Source organism: Melitaea cinxia, chromosome 5 (genome assembly GCF_905220565.1).
Source record: "Melitaea cinxia chromosome 5, ilMelCinx1.1, whole genome shotgun sequence".
NCBI classification, from domain to species: Eukaryota; Metazoa; Arthropoda; class Insecta; order Lepidoptera; family Nymphalidae; genus Melitaea; species Melitaea cinxia.
Window position 1 is genome coordinate 10954729 of NC_059398.1, and position 24528 is coordinate 10979256.

Below are 24528 nucleotides of genomic sequence, written 5' to 3' on the forward strand. Positions count from 1 at the left end.
ATTACTAGTAAACTTTTTTTTAAAATTATTTATGTAATTTTATACTGTCAACTAAAATTAAATAAAGACACGTTTTTTTATTAACCGACTTCCAAAAAAAGGAGGACGTTCTCAATTTGACAGTATTTTTTTTAATGTATGTTACTTCAGAACTTTTGACTGGGTGGACCGATTTCGACATTTTTTTTAATCGAAAGGTGGTCATTTGGTCCCATTTAAATTTATTTGAGATCTAACAACTACTTTTCGAGTTATATCTAATTATGCGTTTTTACTTGACACTTTTTTCATCGACCTACGTTGTATTATACCGCATAACTTTCTACTGGATGTACCGATTTTGATAATTCTTTTTTTGTTGGAAAGTAGATATCCCTAGTTTGGTACATGATAAGGAAACCAGGATCTGATGATGGAATCCCAGAGAAATCGAGAGAAACTCTCGGAAATCCGCAATAACTGGGTGTACCGATTTTGATAATTTTTAATTTAATCGAAAGCTGATGTTTATCATGTGGTCGAATATAAATTTTATCGAGATCTGATAACTACTTTTTGAGTGATCTTTGATAACGCGTAGTTACTTGACTATTTTTTCGTCGATCTACGTTGTATTACTACGATTTAATTGAAGTCGATTTTTTTTCGTTTGCGAGCAAACACAATTATTTCACTTAATAGTTTGAATTATTATTATTTTGTTTGATTTATTTTATTTTACGGTATTTGTTATTTTCTAAAATACTAAATTTCCTAAATACTTTTATGTTCTTAATTAAAAACCAATCAACAAAATAAAAAAAATCAAGAACTAGAAAATATATATAAAATTCAACAGTTTTTTTTACTTGTGTTGCTTCTATACAATCCGAAGGAACTTCGTTCCGACCTGGTGTCCCATGATATCACATAATTTTATATAACTAGGTCAGCAAACAAACTTTCAGTTCAACTGATGGTAAGTGATTATCGTAGCCTACAGACGTCTGCAACACTAAAAGCATCGAAAGCGCGCTACCCAACACCAGATTACCCTTCCCGATTCCAGGAGGTCCTTTAAATTTAATTGAGATGTAACACAATTACTATTATTTACAGAGCGCTGGTTGAGCCTGTGATCTTGTATGCGGCTGCCGTCTGGGCGCCGGCCGTGTATAAACTCGGTATTCGCAAGCAGCTAAACGTGGTCCAACGGGGCTTCGCGCAGAAGCTTTGCAGGGCATACCGAACCACCTCTCTGAACTCCGCCCTGTTGCTCGCTGGGATACTCCCCCTCGACCTTCGCGTTCGCGAAGCAGCGACCTTATACGAGGCGCGGAGGGGGTGCCGCAGCGGGTGATAGTGGATCGGGAGGTGGAGCGGATGACCTCGGCTCTGCGGTCTCCGCACCCCACCTGTCATGTCGAACTCGATTTCAAGTGCTTGGTCGACCAAGATCAATTTAACCCGAATTGCGAAAATAACTATAATATATTTTCTTTTTTTAACTCAAGTGGCTTAATACGACTTTGCAGGAATACTCACATATTGACCCTTCTTTATATTATCCTCTTCAATCCTTCTGCTCCGCACTATTTAAAAAATCGATTTGAGTTTCTCTGTAATTCTCACGAACGGCCTCTCCGTTCGAAAGAAAGTCGGATATTGAAGATCCCTCCACATTCTACATCCTTTTATTCTAAATCTTTTACTGTGGAAGCTTGTCGTCTTTGGATCTCATTGCGACTGTCTATAAAGAATGCTCAAACATTAGAGACATTCAAAAAACTCACAAAAGAAACGTATTTATCGTCTTAATGTATGTCGAGTAATTTTATTTCAATGAGTACTTTATTATATGATGTTTTGTCTTTCATTTAAAATTCATCAAGTTTTTTTTTACTATTATTGATATATATGTATTTGTGTATGTGTGTGTATGTGTATGTATGTGTATGTGTATGTATGTGTATGTGTATGTATATGTATGTGTATATGTATATATCTGAATGTATGTAAATGTATAGTAAATGTACGACCCTGGTGTACATGTACGTTTGTGACTATAACATGTTCATATGTATGTTACATAACATTTTTGCGCCCCATCCCACACTTCTTATTTAGTCCTCTGCCCAAAGGTTGCCTGGAAGAAATCGCTGTATTAGCGATAAGGCTGCCTGAAGCAGCAAAGTGGGGGCGGCGTTGTCCATATGGGCTGGCGCCGCTAAAACAAAAACCCTCAAGTTTGCTTTACCGTCCTACTGTACGGTCTACCAGACGGAGCTCTTGGCGATAGGTTGGGCGGCGCGGATGGCCGCGAACCACTTGGCCGGATCAGTTGGGATATACTCAGACTCCTTGTCGGCACTGCTCACACTTAAAAATCCGAAAGCCCTCCATCCCCTGGCCGTAGAGGCGCGAGAATACCTGCGAAGGGCTCTGCTCCGGGACAAACATATAGGTTTGTTCTGGATCAAAGCCCACGCAGGGCTAGAGGAGAACGAGCGTGCCGACTATCTAGGTTTTGTTTATCCCCCCGGTTTCGTTTATCAAGCGGAGCATTCGTATGCAATCGCTTGATGAATGGAACCAGCGGTATCGTGACGGGGAAACGGCTGGCGTCACCAGGGTGTTCTTCCCTGACGCGATAGGCACGTACAGGATCACGAGCAAAATAAAGGTGGACAGGTTCGTCACCCAGGTGTTGACGGGGCATGGCGGATTCTCCGATTACTTGCACCGCTTCAAGTGTAAGGGGAGTCCGTCGTGCATCTGCGACCCTGGGTGTTCCGAATCTGTCCTCCACGTCCTCCTGGAGTGCCCAACCCTGGACTGTGAGAGACTGCGTCTTGAAAGCCGGCTGGGAACAAAATTGTGTCAAAATGTTTTGTCAAAACTATTTGAAACCGCAAATAGCAGAGAGCTGTTACTGCAGTTTTGCAAAAAAGCCGCAATGGATGCAAACAATAGGAATAAGACGTAGAAAATTTATGTTGTGTAAATATTGCATATATATATTTAAGTCAACATAAAAACGAAGGTTAAATAATTTAAGGAATAGTTCGTAAGTTTTTTTTTGTAAGTTTTTGATGCAGTTCTGTAGTCATAAGGAAAAGTGAATTAACAAACTGTAAAAATAGTAGTTAAATAATTAGTTATAAAATGTGTAAATGATTAAATAATAATAAAAAAATATTTGCTCCCTCCCCGCTCCACTTATCCTGGTGTTGCACATTCACACACACTTCAGCCTATCGCAGTCAGTGGACAGCAGTGGCTGGACATAGGCCTCCACAAGTTCACGCCAAAAATAGCGCGAACCCATGAGTTTTGCCCATAGTCACCACGCTGGGCAGGCGGGTTGGTGACCGCAGGGCTGGCTTTGTCGCAACGAAGACGCTGCTGCCTGTCTTCGGCCTGTGTATTTCAAAGCCATTAGCCAGCAATTAGATAGCTAATATTGAATGTATATATTACAGAATAAGTTTATAGCTTTAATATTATTTTAACCTTTTTATTCATTTTTTTTAGTTTATCACTCTTGCACTACTGGGTGTGCTGCGCTAACATCGTTTCTCACCGTCGCATCATGAGTAGACTGGTAGAGATCTATCATAGATAAAAGTTCGCTCTTGCCAATATCCTTTGTAAAAATGATTTTCAATTATGTTTTTAAAGTGCAATAAAATATATATGTATCTTAATCACAATATATTTAAAACATTTATAATATAAAAAATAAACAATGGAATAATGGTTGGTTGAATTTTTCACGTGTCTAAAAGGAAAAATGAAGAACACTAAAGATTACACATTAAAAAGGAAACATTTATTTCAATATAATTAAATAATGTCACAACTTATCGTTTGAGCTTTCATAATATAATCATTATATATTTAATATTTCTTACGTTTAAAACTGTAATTTATTCATGTTTAAAGATTATATTTATATTAAAATGTAGATTAGATTTAAACAAAATTTAATAAATAATGTCAAATGGATTTTGGAACGTCCAATTTGGCTTTAGAACTACTTCTGGGCAAGACCATGATTTTGGCACAAAAAAGCTGTCCGTTTCAGATGGTGGGCAATTTTTTCTTGCAAAATATTCCATCGAATATAAGCTCCACAAAAGTCCTGTAAATAAAAAAAAAATATCATTAAATTAAACGTATAGTATTTTTAGTTAGAACTAGAGAATTGTATGAAAATTGATTCAGTGTACTTGATGAATGATTATGACTGAAAACGATCGGGATGCGAAATCCTGGGAATCCGGTCGTTTTACAGTCCTGAAATTTTCAGTAATAAAATTTAGCCGGTCAAGTGATTTTCGGTATTAACAAAATGAAAGAATTTTTTTTTCGCAATGTTCACAATGCGAAGTTGACTGGGAGATGAAACTTGGGTGCGTTATTATTCTTTAGACTATTTTTGTACAAAATATTGTGTTGATAACTGAAACTCAAGACATATTAGTTTGATTATATAAAGTTCAACGTCTTTATTTTAATTGTTGATTACAATTATTGGTTTCAGATATATTATTTAATGATAAGATATATTATTATGTTAATGTGGTAATCTATGTTCTGCTTCAATGATAGCTATTGATACAGAACATAGATTACGATGAAAGGAATATTGAAGGTACTCGACATCTTTAACCGAATAATATGCTTTAGTTATTAAAGAGTTATTAATATACGCTTAACAGTTGTTTTATAGGCAATTCTTTTATTGATTATATTATGTTTGCATATAACTTGAACCATAAAGGAAATGTTTACTTTTCGAAGTCAGAAACTTAATTTTATATAGGTAGCTATAAGGATATTTTTAGTTGGTAAAATTGTTTTTACTCTTATTGCTTTTTTAAATAATCAGGTCATAATCAGTGACTACCGATCTTGATAAACGTATAAGTACTTAATGATAATGTAAAAGTATATTCACGAGTTAATTATTGTCTACGAAATTTAAACTGAATCTGTTGTTTGCTTTACTTGGTAACAGCTGTAATAAAACAGCTGATTCATATAGCATACACACTGTTTCATTGCTATTTGTCTATTATTATATATCGTATGTAATCAAAACTGACTCGAAACTCCCGGCTTAGAAAAAAGCCAAGGATTAAATTTTCTAGTCAGTGTATATAATTTACTGAAAAAAATTGATAAATATTTTAAATTACGTAGTAATAAGAAAATATTCATACTCGTAGCGATTCTATTTAGAGTTTAGCAGTGAAGACAAATAACGCACGTAGCCTATGAGAAATACATTTTTGTAGTTTACATACACTTCTTTTTATATTAACAATTATTAGCCACCATTGGCTTCGTATGAGCTATAATCGTATTTAAAAAGGATTTTAATGTTTATTATATATAAATGCACAAGTAAATAATATTTTAATATGTAGGATTTATTTTTGTGTTACCCACACAAATGGAATTCTAAACATTTTTGAATATCATATCAAAAATTGACCGTACCAGCGGGGATCGAACCTGCGTCTCCGACCGTGTCGGCGTATAAGCATATATAATATGACTACGTATACTATTTCTAGGGTGCATATAATCAATATACTTTTCTATCAAATTAATGTTGTTGTTAATTAAGTAGAGTTAGGTATATATCACTTACCGTTTCCGATAAAAAATGATAACCACATTAAAAGGTTAAATACGCTAGGAAAGCGAGATCCACTGGAAGCCGTTAAAGGCAACATTAAAAGGCCAAAACCTCCGAACTCTATCATCAACACTGGATAAAAGAATCCAAAGGAGAGAGCCAACACTACCTCATGAGCAACAGCCGATACCTGAAAAATAAGATTAGTTATTAAAATCAGGTGAGAAAAGTTTGTTTCACTTATTTTTGATTGGATTAGGTACGAAATGTTATATTTTAGTTTCTTTGTCAGCTTAGTGGACTATAACAGAGCATAAATCTTGTATTAGAGCTCAGTTATTTTCAGACTTCTGGTTAGGAAACAATAAATTAGCATATGATTTGTTTTTGTTTCTATACTTAGTCTAACTCTATATTTGTAGCTTACGATTATTCATACACTATTTGTTATCTCCTTCTCTGTGACAAAAACCTTAAACAACTAATACTAACTGTATTAAATAATTTCACTTACTAGAAATACTATAAAAGTAGACACAGCGCGACCTGTGTATGGGGCTAAAGGATGATGAATGTAATCGCGTAACCAAGAATGTACAATAAGATTCCAGGCTCGGTAGTAGCGAGAAAAACGAGATGTTGTCCACCAATCCTGAAAACAGTATATTTCAATTATTTATAGTATTGAATATTATGTAATTCTAATAGTTATAAATTATAATAGTTATAAATTAATCATGGTCAAGTTTCCAATTTTCTAAGACTGGTTTTTAACTTCATTTAAGTTTAATACAACTAAATTTCGACTTGATGAAATTAAGAAACATGACCAACAGATGACACATTGCAGCTGTTTTATTTATAGTCGCTGGAAATTTGATATAAAAATTGTTATATTGTTATAAATATTATATATTATGATGAAAAACATACGAAGTTTAAACTATTAGTTTAAATGTTAGTAAAAAAATATTAGATTATTCAAATATAATAAATACACATCAGAAAGCACAGTTGTGTGTGATAACAAATACTTGGATACATACCAATGGTCTTAGAAAAAAGAGGGTACATACTCTTAAAAATTTACCTTAAATTGACCTATAATATTTACCTTAATTTTTCATTACTATATTAATGATCTTTATTTATTACTGTCATTCTAATGAATGTATTAAGTTATTTAATAGGTGAAAACAAAATAATTCGTTTAAATCTATAATACTTACTTCATAAAAAAGACGATCTCCAAACTTGAGCATTTCTGCGAATGCATTGTGCCAGGCATGTAGAATGCAATAAAATCCACAGAGGAAGGATATAACACCGGGCAGCACACAAGCAAACATTCCGCGTACAACTGTCCCGGCTTCCACCTATAACATTGTTTATTTTATAGTTTTCTTTAAGTTGAATTATTTAAAAATAATACGCTACAAAAATAATTTTAGCGGACTAATCGATCCCCATGGCTTCAAACATGTTGACATTTATGATACCTACTTCCTTCATTTCTCATGAATTGTATCGCGATGCGTATGTTACTTCTTAATAATGCAGTAATTATTCTAAAAAATCTCCACAATTAGTTAAGTAGCTTTACTGATTATATAAATACAGTTTTTTATAGCTATAATGTAAAATAAATACACCATGTATCATTTCATAGAAAATAACGAGAGTTACGTTCTTGCCAATTTTACTTTGAAGTCTAATTTAAGGTTCAAGAATATACAATAAATATTTGTAAACCTCCCAAAGTAATTTTTGCTATTGTTAATAAGTAGATAAATAAATTTCCGATACTAGTAATTACCTTTGGTTCTTTCCCATAATCCGACCAATACGGCAATATAAAGCGCTCCCATAGAAAACTGTTGTAAAATATAATGGCAGTAACTTCTAAAAGATGGAACACAACCACGCCCCATCTTATTCTTTGTGTTCTGTAAAAAATGATACACTTAAACATTAAAATAAAATGAAATATAATCGGCCAAAGCGGATTTACTTATTACCTCTTGATAAGAGTGTATAGACAGTAAAAAGAATAATATGATATGAATATTAGAATATTAGTACTTAATATTAAATATTAATATCACTATTTACCATTCACGATTCAGTCTGTAACATCCCACTGCTGGGCATAGGTCTTTCTCCATGTAGAAGAAGGATCGGAGCTTAATCCAACACGTTGCTGCACTGCAGTTGATGTTGACGGATATCTTTCCTATTATGAGTTACGATTGCTATCAGGTGTATATGATAACAACCGGGATCAACAGCTTAACGTGCTCTCACACATCCAAACCGGGAAGAAATATTTGTACTAATACAAATATCCATACCGAGCCGAAATCGAACCCGCAAGCCGCCGGTGTTTAGGCGTGTACATGGTACACGAATCACTACACCAGAGCGGTTGTTAATCTTATATGTATATAAAATTCTCTTGTCACAATGTTAGTTACCATACTCCTCCGAAAAGGCTGAACCGGTTTTTATGAAATATTGTGTGCATATCGGGTAGATCTGATAATCGGCCAACATCTATTTTTCATACCACTAAGTTATAAGGAAGGGGGGGGGTTAAGGGGTTAATAATATATATGGCAAAACAACGTTTGCGGGTCAGCTAGTATTAATATAAGTGTATCTATATCCTTATATATTTGTTACATTGGCAACCGTTTGGTGCAATGGTCATAGTAACTTTAACTTAGGTGTCTAAAATGTTTAAAAGAGACATATGTGCGAATCGTAGTAGGTATTTCTAAGAATTTATTTTTCCTTGGTATCGGATCAGGGGCAACGATCCCAGCAACTGCGCTAGAACTTGAGGATTTGATTCTTGCTCATGATAAATGTGTGTTTTGTCCATACAGTTTTTTGGAGTTTCCTCTATAAGAAACGATATGAAGCACGCGGAATGAAAATAAATATGGGGAGTGAAAACTTGTAAAACAACGGTGAGGGTTACGCTGAGAGTGACAGTTTACAGCGTTATTAGTAGCATTTCTAATAAAAGTGCCAATTTCTTTTATGATTTTAGACTTTTATTCTTTTAACTAATTTTAATTTGATCTATTTAATAGAAAATTAACACTTATATAACTAAATAGAACATTATATATTTTTTAAAATCGTTGTTTCTTGTTGAAAAATTTAACGTCATCAAATAAATTAAACTAAATTCAGTATGAATGCATTTTTTTTGTAACAATTAAACAAGCGTACGGGTCACAGGATGGTTGGCGATTACTATAGCTTATAGACGCTTGCAAAACACTTACCGTAGCTTATAGACACAAATTCTGGTCACCTAACTCACTACAGGAACACAATACAGCTTGAAAGCAGTATTATTTAGCTATGATCTTTGTAAGGCCGAGGTAATTCCCCAGTCGGGTTGCTCCAGATTTTTAGTGGGTCAGGCTTACTTCATTATAAGAAAGTTGACTAAAGAAGCTGATAGTGTTTCATGAAATATATACCTATATATATATATATATATATATATATATATATTATTAATTTTTAATTAGGTATTTGATTTTATTAAAATGTTGTTCCAATTAGTAAATCTAATAAGCTGTTAACAATATAATATTGTTTAATGTCCTTATTAACTTTATATTTATTTATTCTACGACGGATTTATTGCAATGATCTCTGCTTATTAGACAACTGTTATAATAATATTACAGTCTCGGTATCTTGCGTCCTATTAAACTAGGAAGCTCGAAAGCCTTGTATAACTGACAGGAACGTCTGATACGACGGTAAATAAGCCCCTGGGTGTTAACGCTATTTTCTAAAAAAAGTTTTCCAACACTTATTGTATATATAGATTTTTCTTATTAAAGAAAAACATTGTATTAATAATTGTGTTTGCTCTCAAACGAAAAAAACCGACTTCAATTACATCGACAAGTAAAACCACGTAAGTAGACAAAAAAAAATTAACAAACGCACTAGTCGTCATTTCTTTGGGATTCCACCATCAGATCCTGGTTTTCTTATCATGGTACCACATTTGAAGTATCTCCTTTTCAACAAAAAAAGAACTATCAAAATCGGTTCATAAATGACGAAGCTATCCCCGACTATATACATATATATATATACACATACATACACACACACACACACACACACGGTCGAATTGAGAAACCTCCTCCTTTTTTGAAGTCGGTTAAAAAAATATTGCAAATTTTTTTTAGTTTCAAAATAAAAGGATAAAAAATTATTATATTTTATTATTTTTGTATAAGTATTACCTACACAAAACACTTTCTTTTTCTTTTAACTATTTACAATTGTGGAGTAGCTAGAATATTAGTACAATGCCACAAAAATAAAAGTCTTCTTGTGGTTTCAATTATGTTTAGAAGGCTTATTTGTTTGTATATTATGTCATCAGTGGAGAAAGTCTTCAGAGGATTTCTCTAATCCGGACCGATCGTGTCCCTTCTGCTTGTTTGCCCTTTACTTTACCCAGGACTCATGTACTTTAGGTTTGAGGTTTAAGAGCTAAATACAGTTATGATACGGCCCCATGAAGATATACATTTTAAGAGTAATCTTTAACGCTACTTTAAATTACACGAGAAATATTAGCAACTATACCCATTGATAATAAAATGAGACACTAAGGTGTTTTTATTACAATAATATTTAATTTTAGAACCCGTTATATTAACCAAGACTTCTGAATTATTTCAATAGGCACACGGTTTGTTTCAAAGAAAGCCTTGATATTGCCTCGCTTCGTTGTTATTATTTCTCAAAGCGATATTACTTCTCATAATCACAACAATAACAATATATTTCTAATGGTAGAGCACGCAAGTGGTAAACAGGCAACATTCTGCTGCTTGTTAAATACAAATGTGCCAGGTCAAAGAGATTTAATGTTAATTGGAGTTAAATGTCAATAACATATTTGTAACAAATTGGAAATAACAAAGCGAAAAAACACGAAGATTATGCGTAAACACTAAGAGAATGCGTAAATATTAATGTTGACGATTGCATCGAAATGCTGATTCATTATGTAGGGAAAAAAATAATGTCATTTGCTCTTGGCTCCATTATTCGAATTCTATTCTAGAACTTATCATTGTGACGCGGTAATGACATTTAAAAACTAAATGGAAGCGATTTCCGCAGTATGCTTTATGAGCAATTTTTAACTGACTTCCAAAAAGGAGAAGGATCTCATTTCGATTGTATTTTTAACCGATTTCCAAAAAAGGAGGTTTTCAATTCGACTGTATTTTTTTCTTTTTTTTTTAATGTATGTTACATCAGAACTTTTGACCGGGTGGACCGATTTCGGCAATTTTTTTTAAATCGAAAGTTGGTGTGTGTCAATTGGTCCCATTTAAATTTATATCTAATAATGCGTTTTTACTTGACGCTTTTTTCGTCGACCTACGTTGTATTATACCACATAACTTTCTACTGGATGTACCGATTTTGATAAATTTTTTTTGTTGGAAAGTAGATATCCCTAGTTTGGTACCATGATAAGGAAACCAGGATCTGATGACGGAATCCCAGAGAAATCGAGGGAAACTCTAGAAAATCCGCGATAAATTTTTACTGGGTGTACCGATTTTAATAAGTAATTTTTAATTTAATCGAAAGTTGATGTTTATCATGTGGTCACATATAAATTTTATCGAGATCTGATAACTACTTTTTGAGTAATCTTTGCGCGTTGGCTATTTTTTCGTCGATTTACGTTGTATTACTCGTCGATGTAATTGAAGTCGGTTTTTTTTCGTTTGCGAGCAAACACAATTATTTTAATGCATATTATCAGAATTTTTTAGTGGGTGGACCGATTTCGATGATTTTTTTAAATCAAAAGGCGGGGCGTGTGATTTGACGAGTACTATATCCACCATTATTTACCACGATTTATATATAAACGTGGATGTGACTAACATTGTTACCAATATGGAATTCCTTACACTTTTGCACTGTATCATTGTTATGAATAATTACAAAATTAATATTTTAAATAATTAATAAAATTATTATATGGTATTCATCTACTAATAATTAAAACTAATAAGAAAAAATAATAATAAAAGAAGCTTGACACGTAAAATGTTCGGCTTCGAATTCAGTTCGGCTTTTTTTTTTGTACAAAATATTAATAGGAAATCATTAAAGGTTCTAATAGAATATATAAATTTGCAACTTAACTGGCAACTTAATCAAATTATAGTAGTCAATAAACACATCATGCACCTCGCAGTCAACGACCAAAAGGATAATGAAATCCTGAGACTGTGAGTGGCGCGCATTGTGTAAGACTACCTAAATAAACAAAGCTTGATTTCCTTATTATCTCGTTAAAACACAGTTTGAGTCGTAAAACTACCATCCGGGTTATGCCCACACTTGCCTCTCACCGTCTCCGTTAACCCTTGTATAACCTGGGTACCCATCGACGTCCATTTTGTTGTATATTTTTTTCTAAATATTTAATTGATTAATAACATTCCGGATCCCTATGAATTGACTGAATTTATGAAGTTTCGGATTTATTTCATTTGAAGCAAGTAAATTTTCGTTTTGAAAAATAAAGCGTATGCTGATATCTCAAAATGTATTTACTCTATTTAATTAGTAGGGGTAATTTATTTGGTAAGGTTAGTTATAAGGGTTAACGTTTATGGTGACGGCTGCAAGGAAATGCGTCTTTATTATGATAATAAAACAATGCTATTTTGTTTTTTCTACAGTCTTTTCTTTTAGTGTTAAGTATCCGTATTATCGAATCTACCAGCATTAATATATATGTACGTGACGCATAAATAATCCCTATTATTATCTCTCTACAATGCAGATGAAGCAGATGCTATATGTATTGCTTATGTATTTTTTACTATTTTCCAGCGTATATGTTAGTTGTAGTGCTGAAATAACTTCTTTTGAATATTTCAACAATAAAATAGTAATCCTAACAATCAAGTCTATATAATTTACCTGGGGTACTCGTCTCGATACAGGAGCGTTGGTGCGAACAAGAAGTAAACAAAATGTGAAAAAGAGGGTAGCTTTGTGCCTCCGTCATTACATCGATTGGCACAAGCAACAGCGACCGCGCAAATTTTCATCACGAAACGAAACTGAAAAAAATAACAGTTTTATTATTAATGAAAAAATAAATTATAGTGTAAAACGTTAAAACGACTTTTTTATCAATTACGAGAGAAAATTGGTCTCACTTCTTTCAACTTGTTCATCATCATCAGTATTTCAGCCTATTGCAGTCCTCTGCTGGACATAAGCCTCCAAAAGCTCGTGCCAAAAGTGGCGCGGACTTATGTGTGTTGCCCATAGTCACCACGCTAGGGTTGATGAACGCAGGGCTGACTTTGTCGCACCGAAGTTGCTGCTACCTGTCTTCGGCCTGTGTATTTCAAAGCCAGCAGTTGGATGGTTATCCCGCCATCGATCGGCTTTATAAGTTCCAAGGTGGTAGTGGAACTGTCTTATCCCTTAGTCGTTTCTTACGAAACCCACGGGAAGAGAGGGGGTGACTATATTCTTTAGTGTCGTAGCCAACAGCAACTTGTTAGGCGTTAGTTTTTATTAATCAGTTAAACGTGCTAATTTTTTATTGTTATAGTAGCATCTTAACATTTTTAGTGTAGTTTACTAATCAATTTCAATTTTTAAATAAATGTCCTTCTTACACTAAAAAATTTTGCAATGACAAGTAACTATTTTGATAATTATTATTCAGATTTAGATTAAAAGTTCTCTTCACCTCTTCAGTTGAATCAACATATGAATAAAACTATGTGACACTTTTCATTGACGTTCTTACACGTTGGCGTCGCCTTAGCTAGTAATTTTGCTCACGACATTACCGTGAAGTTGTAATCACAGCCTCTCACATAAACGTGAATTGCAAAAGCAATGTTTATTAGGGTGATATTCTAATGAAATAAATGACGTGGAGTTAAAAGGGTGTGAGGGGGTTGGCAGGTGGCGCGGTTCTAATAATGGGGTTTCGTCAGCCCCAGCCGGTGCGATGCCGTTATTTAATGGCCTCAGCCACGGCCCTGACAAGGGTCTCTACTGATTTATGTTACATTTCACTTTCGACACTGTTTTGTCGCTTTATATCTTTGTATTTTTTAGAGGCATCTAAAGGCTTTCAATATTCAACCATTGTAATTGTGCCGATAATTACTTTAATCGGTTATTATTTCCCACGATAAATAAGTTTCAGTCAATTATTTCAAAACTGGTTTGGATTTAATAAAGAAAAAGTATTATTTATATAGTATTATGAATAAAGTATATTTTATCTATTTAAATTATTGTTGTAATGTCACGTCAAAAAATTTATTCAATGTTGTGCGCACACTATACGACATTTAACTAATAGCCACGGAACTGTGCTTCGTTACTGCTTAACGTTGCGAACTAAGTAGTTTCAGTTCATAGTGTAAACTGGAAATTCGAAAAGTTTACCATTTTACACTTACTATTTGCGTATATGTTCATGGCTAGTCTTTATAGTGTCACAAATTAGGATGATATTGTTAAACTGTTAAATTTTAATATTTACTAATTATATATTTTTTAAATATCATATCAAAAATCGACCGATCCAGCGGGGATCCAACCTACACCTACATCTCTCTCATTAAACAAATTTGTTTAGAATTCCGTAATGTGTGGATAGCACAAAAATAAGTTAGTACGAATTAAAAAAAATGTATGGTGTCGTCCCCTGTCAAAGATTGTCATTGTAATATGAAACTTTGAATAGTTACGGCTTCTGTAAAAGAACTCACGGTCGCTTAGAACCGAATACAAACCGACAAGGTAAGTCGGAGATGCAGGTTTGATCCTCGCTGGAACGGTCAATTTTTGAAATGATATTAAATAAAGTTTAGGATTCCCTAATGTGTGGGTAACACAAAAATAAATTATTACTAATTATAATAACTACCTAACAACAAAGCAACTAAGAACATAATTATGAAGCTGCAAACGTAATATGAAAATAAATATTGTACATATCCTTTGTGACATTAGGTTAATTTTGTCTCTGTTTTATCTGTTTTATTGATCGACTAAAATTGAGAGTGTGCGGTAAAGATAGAGCTCGAATAACAAACATTTAAGAAAACAAATTATTTTGAAAAGTTTTGTGACAGTTCATCTTATGACTACAACATTTAATTAATTGTTTAATTTGTTTGTAATATCATTTAGTATACGTTTAGTGGATATTATTATGATTTGAATAATGGCACCGAAGAATAAAAAACTATTTTTTAATTTCTTTATTCTGAGAGTATGTTTGCTCACCTTTTTTTTTGGGTTTGCATAGAACTTTGACTTACAAGTAGCTCTATTTCGTTCTCCTACATTCTAATTATTTATCTTACAGAATGCCGAACTTTTCCTGACTTTAATTCCATTAGTTTACTTCACCTTCGACCGTAAGCAGATTAGATACTGGTATTTCTTGTAAGTTTTAGTTAATATACAGTAATTCTCGAAGAAATTTAGCGGTATATTAATTAATTAAATTAGTCGTGTTACGTAACCATGTAGGTATATATTTTGTACCTACACACAGTACATACTATTATTAGGTTCTTTAATATCAAATAGTGTATTTTTGAATTAGGCACTTCGATTTCTAATTTGTTTCGTTTAGTTAAAACTCCAAAATTATTTAAAATTAATGGTTGTGAAATTTTTATCACGAATTAAGTGATTTATTTACTTACTTGCCATATATTTTTTAGTCATCGTCTGTTACATCACGACCTACAAGATAAAACTTTCAAACCTGAAATTCTGCAATATATAAATACCTTCAGTAAATGGATCACTGTGCACACCAGATTTGTGGCTAAACGCTTAACGGAAGAAAGTTACAAAATTCACAAACAAAATGGAAATTGCCTCAGGATATACTTACGTCCTCATTTGATTTAAAGTAGAATGTGATATAGGTCACATACCGACCATACTATACCCATAATACACCCCAACCAACATACTGCTTAATGTCCCAGCATGCTGACATTGTAGTACCCAAAAAGAATTAAAAAAATATGCCTGTTATTAAGTAATCGTTTGTGTATTTCAAAACGTAAATTGTACTGTGTGGCTACGGTGTACTGTGTGGCTACGGTACTAAAGAATATAGCCACCCCCTCTCTTCCCGTGGGTGTCGTAAGAGGCGACTAAGGGATAACACAGTTCCGCTACCACCTTGGAACTTAAACAGCCGACCGGTGGCGGGATAACCATCCAACTGCTGACTTTGAAATACACAGGCCGAAGACGGGCAGCAGCGTCTTCGGTGCGACAAAGCCAGCCCTGCGGTCACCAACCCGCCTGCCCAGCGTGGTGACTATGGGCAAAACACATGAGTTCACGTTGTTTTTGGCGTGAACTTTGGAGCCTATGTCCAGCAGTGGACTGTATAGGCTGTAATAATGTATTTCAAAAAGCGCTTGAATTATTTTCTGGGCAGGTAGCGCTTATGTGGATTAAGCTCTAACGCTTCTCCTAAATGGGGAAAGAGGGCTATAGGCAGAGGCAGTGGGATATTAAAGGCTGAAGCGTAAGGATTTTTCTAATTAACTTATTTTCTTTGCATTGGTTAAAATTTTATTTTATAGAAAAGTAATTAACTATTATTTAAATATACAAAAGAAGTGTGTAAATTTATTCCTATAAAGTACTCACAACCTAATCTAAAAGCAAATTAAAAAAAAGGGTAGGTAAAAGAAGCTAATCTGTCAAGCAGGCCTCAAAAACATCTATAAAACGTGATATGTAGCGAGACTTCAAAGGCGCTTCAAACTGTGCCTTCTATATGCATTTATAATATTACAAAGAAAGAAAAAAAGTAAACATAATCTGTAGAAGGTAGTTTCAGAACGAGAGCGCCTATACATATATATCTAATGGTGTATAGTATTTTCATATACGTTTGTATTGTAGCGACATCTATCGCTCAACATACGAACTACGAACTAAGAACTGACGTATCCTACATCGCGATATCAAAGTTATCAGAACAATTGAACATATTATATACAAGAACCCGAGAACAACCGGGGCGGTAGCCCACCAGACACAATACCCGTCTGGTTGGAGGATCCTCCCTTTGCGATGGCGGACGAGGAACTTAATACCCTTTCCTCACACTTCCAAAAAAAGATAACCCCGACGTCTTCGCACCCCAAAGTATGTTTAATGAATATATATAAGTACCCAACGAGAGTGAAACCGCAAGAAATTTCTAATCTTATATAGAAATATTTCAGTGTTTAAATTTAATTTCGTAGAACACATACTTTTATGCACAGAGATTAAGTTCAAAACAACAAAAATGGATCCCGCAGCATCGTCTGCTATTAATAAGTTTGAGAAAAAAAATACGTGTCTTTAGGTACTCAATCATTTATTTTTTAAATTTCATTTTCTGTGCCCGTGTTCGATTCCTGCTTAAGACAATCGTTTGTGTAGGCCGAACAGATGTTTGCCATGGTCTAGGCATTCGCATTTGAGTACTGTGTTTCCGGAAATACTAACCAGGTGTAAATATTAGTGGGAGCAGCTAAGTGTGTGGTTTTTATTTATTTCCCGAAAATTCATATTATGTACTTTTACTAAGCTTAGACTTTAAGCGTAACGAACAAACAGACAGATAACATTTACATACATAAAATACGCATATCATTAAACAACAAGATAATCATATTTACCTACTAAATGTACATAAGTCATAAAGCGTACACATGCATATATCTTCCTGCTTGGGTAAAGCTTCTAATTTACTGGCGGATTACGTAAACCGTAGCATTTGAATCTTAGTATTGCTTACTGGAATTTAAACTATTGTCTTATTTTCATTTTAACAAATACATGTAAAAAAAAATTAAATGTGATTTCATGCAGTTTCGTCTTATGGAGAATAAGACGAAACAAATATGATAACATATTTTTCACCCTTACAAAAATATGTTATCATATTTGTTTAAATTATTCTTACTAGTGGTCGCCTAGTGGTCGAAATTCGACCATAATTAAAAACTAATAAAAAAATCAAAAAAATGATGAAAATAAAGAACCTTTGTTTTTAAATTTTCAATTTGACTACAGACTTTGACAACCAACAAAAGAGTATAATATGCATGTGTGTCAAATAAATGGTAGTGTATGTAATGTTTTTTTATTATTTTAATATATTTTTATGCATAATTAAATAAAATATATTAGCATTCTGTACTCGTTCTCTATATAAACTATTTAAGTGTATGAAATGTCATACTCCTCCGTCCGCGCAATTTCCGTAAAAAGGGCTACAAAGTTTTTACTAGAAGAAGATATTTTTATACTAAAAAGGTGTGTTCATATTGACCAGTTGAAATAAGCCCTTCAGACAGACGTTCTAATTTACTACTTTTAAATTGTTTAACGGGTGTGGCTACGAGTATAAGCTAAGTGACAGAGATGACTCACTATTTTCTTAGCGCGGATAAACTACCAAACAGATTCTCTAGCTACAGCAAAAGGGTATTTTAGAGATTCTACCGTATGGCAGTGGTGTTACCACTGTAGGCAAAAATTACTTGTTTCTATTATCGATATTTATATAAAGGTAAAATCAATATATAATAAGATATATAATAAAATAAAGGTGTAATAGATGTACGAAACAAATACACTATAATTAATTAAGAATAACGTATAAATTATTATAATATTCTTAATATTATGATGAATAACGTATTTTTATTTTGTTTAGCCTCCAAAACGAAATATTAGGAGAAAAGCAATCACTTGTTTCATAATAACAGACTAATAATACTTACCATTTCGCAGGTGACAATGGCTGAAGATCCCAGTGCCAAATGCGTCTGAGCTAAGTCATACACTGGAACGGCTACTAGCAGTATTTCTAGTGCTATCACACCGATTATTGCAGTTGTAGACCAGACTCTGCAGAGACCTTTATAAAAAAAATACGTTAATTATTTAGTATGACTTTAAGTACAATGTGTTAATAAGTATTTTTTATTTCTTTTATTTTATTTTTTATTATTTAGGAAAACTTACAGCTAGACAATTATAGTATAGTTTTAGACTTACTACTAAAAGGTCAATTACAAGTTTTCACTGTTAGGATATGATATAAAATATATATTTAAGTATAATATCATCATCATCATTCAGCCTATTGCAGTCCACTGCTGGACATAGGCCTCCACAAGCTCGCGCCAAATATAGCGCGAACTCATGTGTTTTGCCCATAGTCACCACGCTGGGCAGGCACACAGTAGTCCCGATTTAATAAAATATGGACACTGATTCTAGAGGCACGAAAATTTTACTGATGGTTAAGATTAGGATAACTAACAAGACAAAAAAAATGTTATTATCCTACCATGACTATTTTCTTGGTAAAAAAAAATAATTACTTTTTTTTGTATGAAAGAAATTAAATTTCTGTTAATTTCTCGAAATTCTCAAGAGTTGTCGAGATGGCGATCACACATGTTAGAAAACAAGTGATTCTGAGTATTTTATTCGAAGATACTTTCTACTTATCTCTGCGTACTTTTGAGTTATTGCGAGTTGAAAAAACTATTTTTTTATATTAAATATCTCCTTACTTTAGAATTATATAGTAACTTAAATGCTTACAATGTTTAAAATTTTATATTTAATAATAGTTTTTGAGATAAGTTTGAAGAAATAAAAACTCAACGCAGCCGGATTCACGCGGTTGCGGGGAGCAACCTTCATTTATGAGTAGTAGTTTAGTCCACTAGAAACAAAACTCACATAATATTTGGGTCAACGTTTTCTTGAGAAATCTCTGTTTCCTCTGAAAGTTCATTGTTTAAGATCAATGCGCTGGCCTCTGGGAATAATTGTTTTTACGATCGAACAAATTTTGGTTTAATATGAGTGATGTAGGGATCGGAGTTAATTGGAAAGTTGTGGATTATGTTCAAATTACTTTCAACTCTACCGATTTTTCTTGTGTGGGCCAGTCTAACATTCCAGAAATCTTTATTTCGCGCTTCGGATGCTTCTTCGAAAAGCATGCCTATGGGAATAAATGAGAAACTTTCACAAATGTCTGCACCATGAAGCAACAGCTTATAGACACTTGAAGGTATGTAATACCATGTATATAAGTTAATATAAAGTATTGCTGAGTTGAGTTGTTTTGCTTATTAATAAGTTGCCCAGATGAAATAGTTTGTAAAATAGCTGCAAATCTTTTGATTAAATCAAGGTGAATGCCAGTTATTTCAGCAGATATTTCAAAATTTGTAAAAAACCGTCGTGCAACCGTCTTTGGTAGTGCAAAATCCCTGTTTAACTATATCGATTAACAAACCAGTTCTTTCCCGGAATTCTTCTTGTGTCATTTTTTTTGCTATCTTTTAACAATTTGTCATCACATCGAGTTGACCACTTTTTAAAATCTAAATCTAAATCTATCTCTATCTAAATCTATCTCTATCTAAATCTATCTATCTCTTTTTTAAATCCACTGTGGAGCGGATTGGTGACCACGGGGTTGGCTTTGTCGCACCTAAGACGCTACTGCCCGTCTTCGGCCTGTGTGGGGTGTTCGGTGCGACACAGCAAGCCCTGCGGTCACCAACTTCCTAACCAGCGTGGTGACTATGGGCAAAACACATGAGTTTACGCCATTTTTGGCGTGTTATTGTGGATGCCTATGTCCAGCGATATATGACATGCGATAGGCTGAAGTGATGAGCTAAAAACTGCCGGAGCTTGTTGTTGTTAATCCGAGGTAATAGATTAGTTCGACTTTTAAGAGCTCATTTCTTCAAAAACTGGGTGGCTGCAGCAGCTTGGAGAAGTGGTAGGACTCGAATTACGTAAGCAGCTGTGGACGTGAGCAATGACTATTTTACCGGGAACAGAGCAAAGTTATGGGATTTTAAACGTAATAAATTTGTGTTATTGTGATTAATTATGATACCAGAATCATGACACCATTTTCAGTCCGGTTGCAGTGAGTTAAGGGAACTTTGGTGTTTTTTTATCAATAGCAATTAGACATAATGCATGCTCAGTATGCATTAAAATAAATAGATTATATTGAACTGATTCTCACCTACATTAATCATGTAAAAGTATAATGGAATATAAAAAATAGTATACCTACTTGCTAAAACAATAAAGCAATGTTGCAATGTTGCACGCGACTGCTGTTCAAATCTTTAAAATTTAATAAGCTACTAGATTTATGCGAGCTTACAGCTTTATAATATTTGAAATGTCAATTTATAAAGCAAACTCTTGAAAGTTTAAAGGTTACGTCTACTTCAACTGTATAAGCTATCCATTGGAGTGAAGTGAACTTAGTAGTTCGGTGGCACGTGTTTATGGCCAACGAAGTGACTAATTTGAAGTGGCGTAAAGCGCAGTGGTCTCTTGAACAAAATACCCCCTTGACAGCTACGACACTGCACACAACATTTTCACCCTTCACTTAATTTTTATCTCATATTTGAAGCCGTAGTAAATATCCCTTTTCTAAATACTTTAACACATAATTATACGTGTAGTATATAAGCGAAGAAGTTTAAATAACTAAAATAATTAGTTAGTTAGTTCAGCCTATTGCAGTCCATTGCTGGACATAAGTCTCCCCAAGTTAAATAATAATTAACTATTTTTAATTTCGTTAAAATTGTATTCGTCAATACTTAAAAAATAAGTGTACTAAAACAGCCTGTAAACGTCCCAAAGCATGGCAAAAGCCTTTTCTACTAAGCTGGAGATGAGTTGCGACTTATTCGGCTACGCTGCTATCGATTTTTATCAGATACTTGTGATAAAAACAAAGATCATCGTTAACAAGATCTATTATACAAGATATATAATTATATGTAAATAATTGCTGAGATAGTTCCATTGGTAGGAAATGATACGCTACCGGCCAGCTCTGAGATCAAATTAGCGCGTGTATTGTTCAATTTTCAAGAGTCAAATTAAAAAAGTTAATCTCTTGTACTCTTGTACCCTCTCTTCCCGTGGGTGTTGTAAAAGGCGACTAAGGGATAACACAGTTCCACTACCACCTTGGAACTTAAAAAGCCGACCGATGGCGGAATAACCATCCAACTGTTGGCTTTGAAATACACAGGCCGGAGACGGGCAGCAACGTCTCCAGTGCAACAAAGTCAGCCTTGCTGTCACCAATCCGCCTGCCCAGCGTGGTGACTGTGAGCAACACACATAAGTTCACGCCATTTTTTGAGCGAACTTGTGGAGACCTATGTCGAGCTGTGGACGGCGATAGGGTGTAGTGATGATCTCTTGTACAGCATTTAAGTAAACTATACGAAAAATAAAACAAATATGTTCCAACTATAAGAAGAGAAGGCTGGTAAAATAGGAAGCTCTAACGTCTCCGTAGAGCCTTTGGGTCTTTAAGAGTGAGAATAAGTTTTGATATTGTTGACAGACATTTTAATACCTGGATAATCTTTGATAATCTTCCATATCGCGACATAGATTTTCAAGCCGGGATAAAAAGCTAGTGCGACGGCTAGCTCAAACAACCACAGCTTGGCGCCGCGTCTGATGTCACCGAACCCATACACGACTGACGTCACGCCAATATTTATTCTAGAAAAATACATTCCAACACATTATTTAAAAAATGATGAATCTCAAAGATGCGTGAATTCACAGAAATCTAAAAATATATTAATGAACTGTATATGAATATTAATGCAATAAGATATAATTGTAAAATAATATATGTTTATTAATATATTATTAAAGTTCTTTAACATCAAGTATCAAATTGATGTTAAAGAACTTTGAATGACGTTGTTAGAGAAAAAAAATGTACCTAATTAGTTGTTATGTTTTTCTTCCATTTATGCTTATTGTATTCTAACAAGTAGAATGACGATTATCGTTTTACTATATTTTTATTTCGTTCATTTTATTTATTTATTTATTTTCAAAAGCACACTTACAACATACATATAAAAATTTACATTTACATTAATAACAGTATTAGTTTTTGTTCATTACATTAATAACAGTATATCTTCGTATTGCGGACCAATCCTTAGGGACCCAAATTGATCTCGTAAGCTTTTCATTAGCATACATACGAATACGGTCAGTTAAAGACTCGGATCGCTATTTCAAAATTAATACTACTTAATTAAAAAAGTCTAACGTTCAAATAATATTCAATATTTTTTATGAAAAGTATACATATAATAAAATGGTAGTAAAGTCAAAACTGTACATTGAATATTTTTTTAAAAGAATACTTGAGGTGTGATCTACAATCGATACCGAAGCCAAAAATATAGTTTTTAGAATTTTTGTCTGTTTGTCTGTATGTATGTCCGGGATAAAGTCAAAAAGTACTGCATGGATTTACTTCAAATTTGGCACGAATATTAGGTATTAAGAAGTCGGGTCAACATATAGGCAAATTATCACGCTATCACCTACGGGGAACGAGCAGTGTACCTTTATTTCTTCAACGCATTGTGTAACAACGTGTAATCTAACGACGCATATTTGAATGTTGTTGTTATTATGTTAATAACCATGCTATAAGCTAGCTTCATACTTTATATAAAGACATTCTGTAGTATATTTAGTATCAGCATTGCACCCGTGCGAAGCCGGGGCGGGTCGCTAGTTGTTACTAAAATATTATAAATGCAATGTTAATATATTGAACAATTAACAATTATCGATTTATGCCTGGTATGGTCACAACTTCTATCCAGTCTTACCTGTATCGTAAATTATTACAATTTACAAGAAGTCTCAGGATATATTGGCAGTTCGCTAAGACGCCGAATGGGAAACGAAATTACAATTTCCCATTTTCTTTTAAAAACGCATTTTTAAAAATTTAAGATACTATAATTGTTATTTTGTTAGGAAACAAATAATGATTGTTAAATTACGAGTATATATGACGCGCCAGATAAAAGTTTAATATACCCAATATTATATGATAAAAAAACCTGTAGTTTCAATTCGATTTTATAATATCCACGGGATTGTAATCCCTACTTGTGTATAATTAAAATGATAATTTTACTTGCTTTCCACGCTCGACGAGGTCATATATCACGGTGTCACACAGTAGTATCAGTAGAATGACAACGAATATGTGATATATTGCTCTTATGTGAAGCGAGTGTTCGATGAGAACTGTCAATGGTGATTCTCGATGAGTGAAATCGAGACTCTTAGTCTTCTCCTCTTCTATGGTGGCGCCATTTTGTAAAGCAGTGTTTCCTCTCGGTCTGCGTAAACTCATTTCTAAAATTTGAAAAGTATATAATATATAATTAACACTTAGAAATTATTCGTAACAAGGCAAGAAGCTCTATCTAGATTGGTATAATATCATATGAATCTGAGCTAACTATAAATGTATAAGCATGGTGACTAATAGTTGTGCCCATAACTTCGTTCTATGAAGTTATTGTAAATAATGCAGTGAACGAGGACGTAAAAATATGCGTCGGTTTTTAAGTCAGACCACCAGCAATACAATTGGGAAAACTGCATCAAATTCAGATTCAGATTTTTCCCGCAATAAAAAATAATAATTTTGGCTACTATTGACCCTGTGAAGACTTCATATATCTTTTTTAATGTACAAAAAATCTCTGTTCCTAGCTAAAACACTTTTTAATTAAATAACACATAACGAATTCATCTGTAATAATAAAATTAGTAATTATTATTTCGAAGTAGATACTTTATTATTAAATATGAATCAGTTACTATTATTTCCAAGTAAATTCTTTCGAAGATTGATCAAACGATATTAATTTTTT

The 24528-nt window shown here is 33.5% G+C and overlaps 1 protein-coding gene across 1 annotated transcript; it reads right to left on the minus strand.

Moving 5' to 3' along the window:
* Positions 1–3789: 3789 nt before the first annotated feature.
* LOC123653845 (sterol O-acyltransferase 2) lies at positions 3790–24002 on the minus strand. The gene is made up of 9 exons (XM_045589824.1): positions 23785–24002; positions 22173–22324; positions 18517–18653; positions 12638–12780; positions 7446–7575; positions 6859–7005; positions 6144–6281; positions 5642–5819; positions 3790–4123 (listed from the first exon to the last, which is right to left on the minus strand). Exons 1-9 carry the CDS (start codon positions 24000–24002, stop codon positions 3966–3968), a joined length of 1401 nt encoding a protein of 466 aa, XP_045445780.1. The 3' UTR covers positions 3790–3965.
* Positions 24003–24528: the final 526 nt, after the last annotated feature.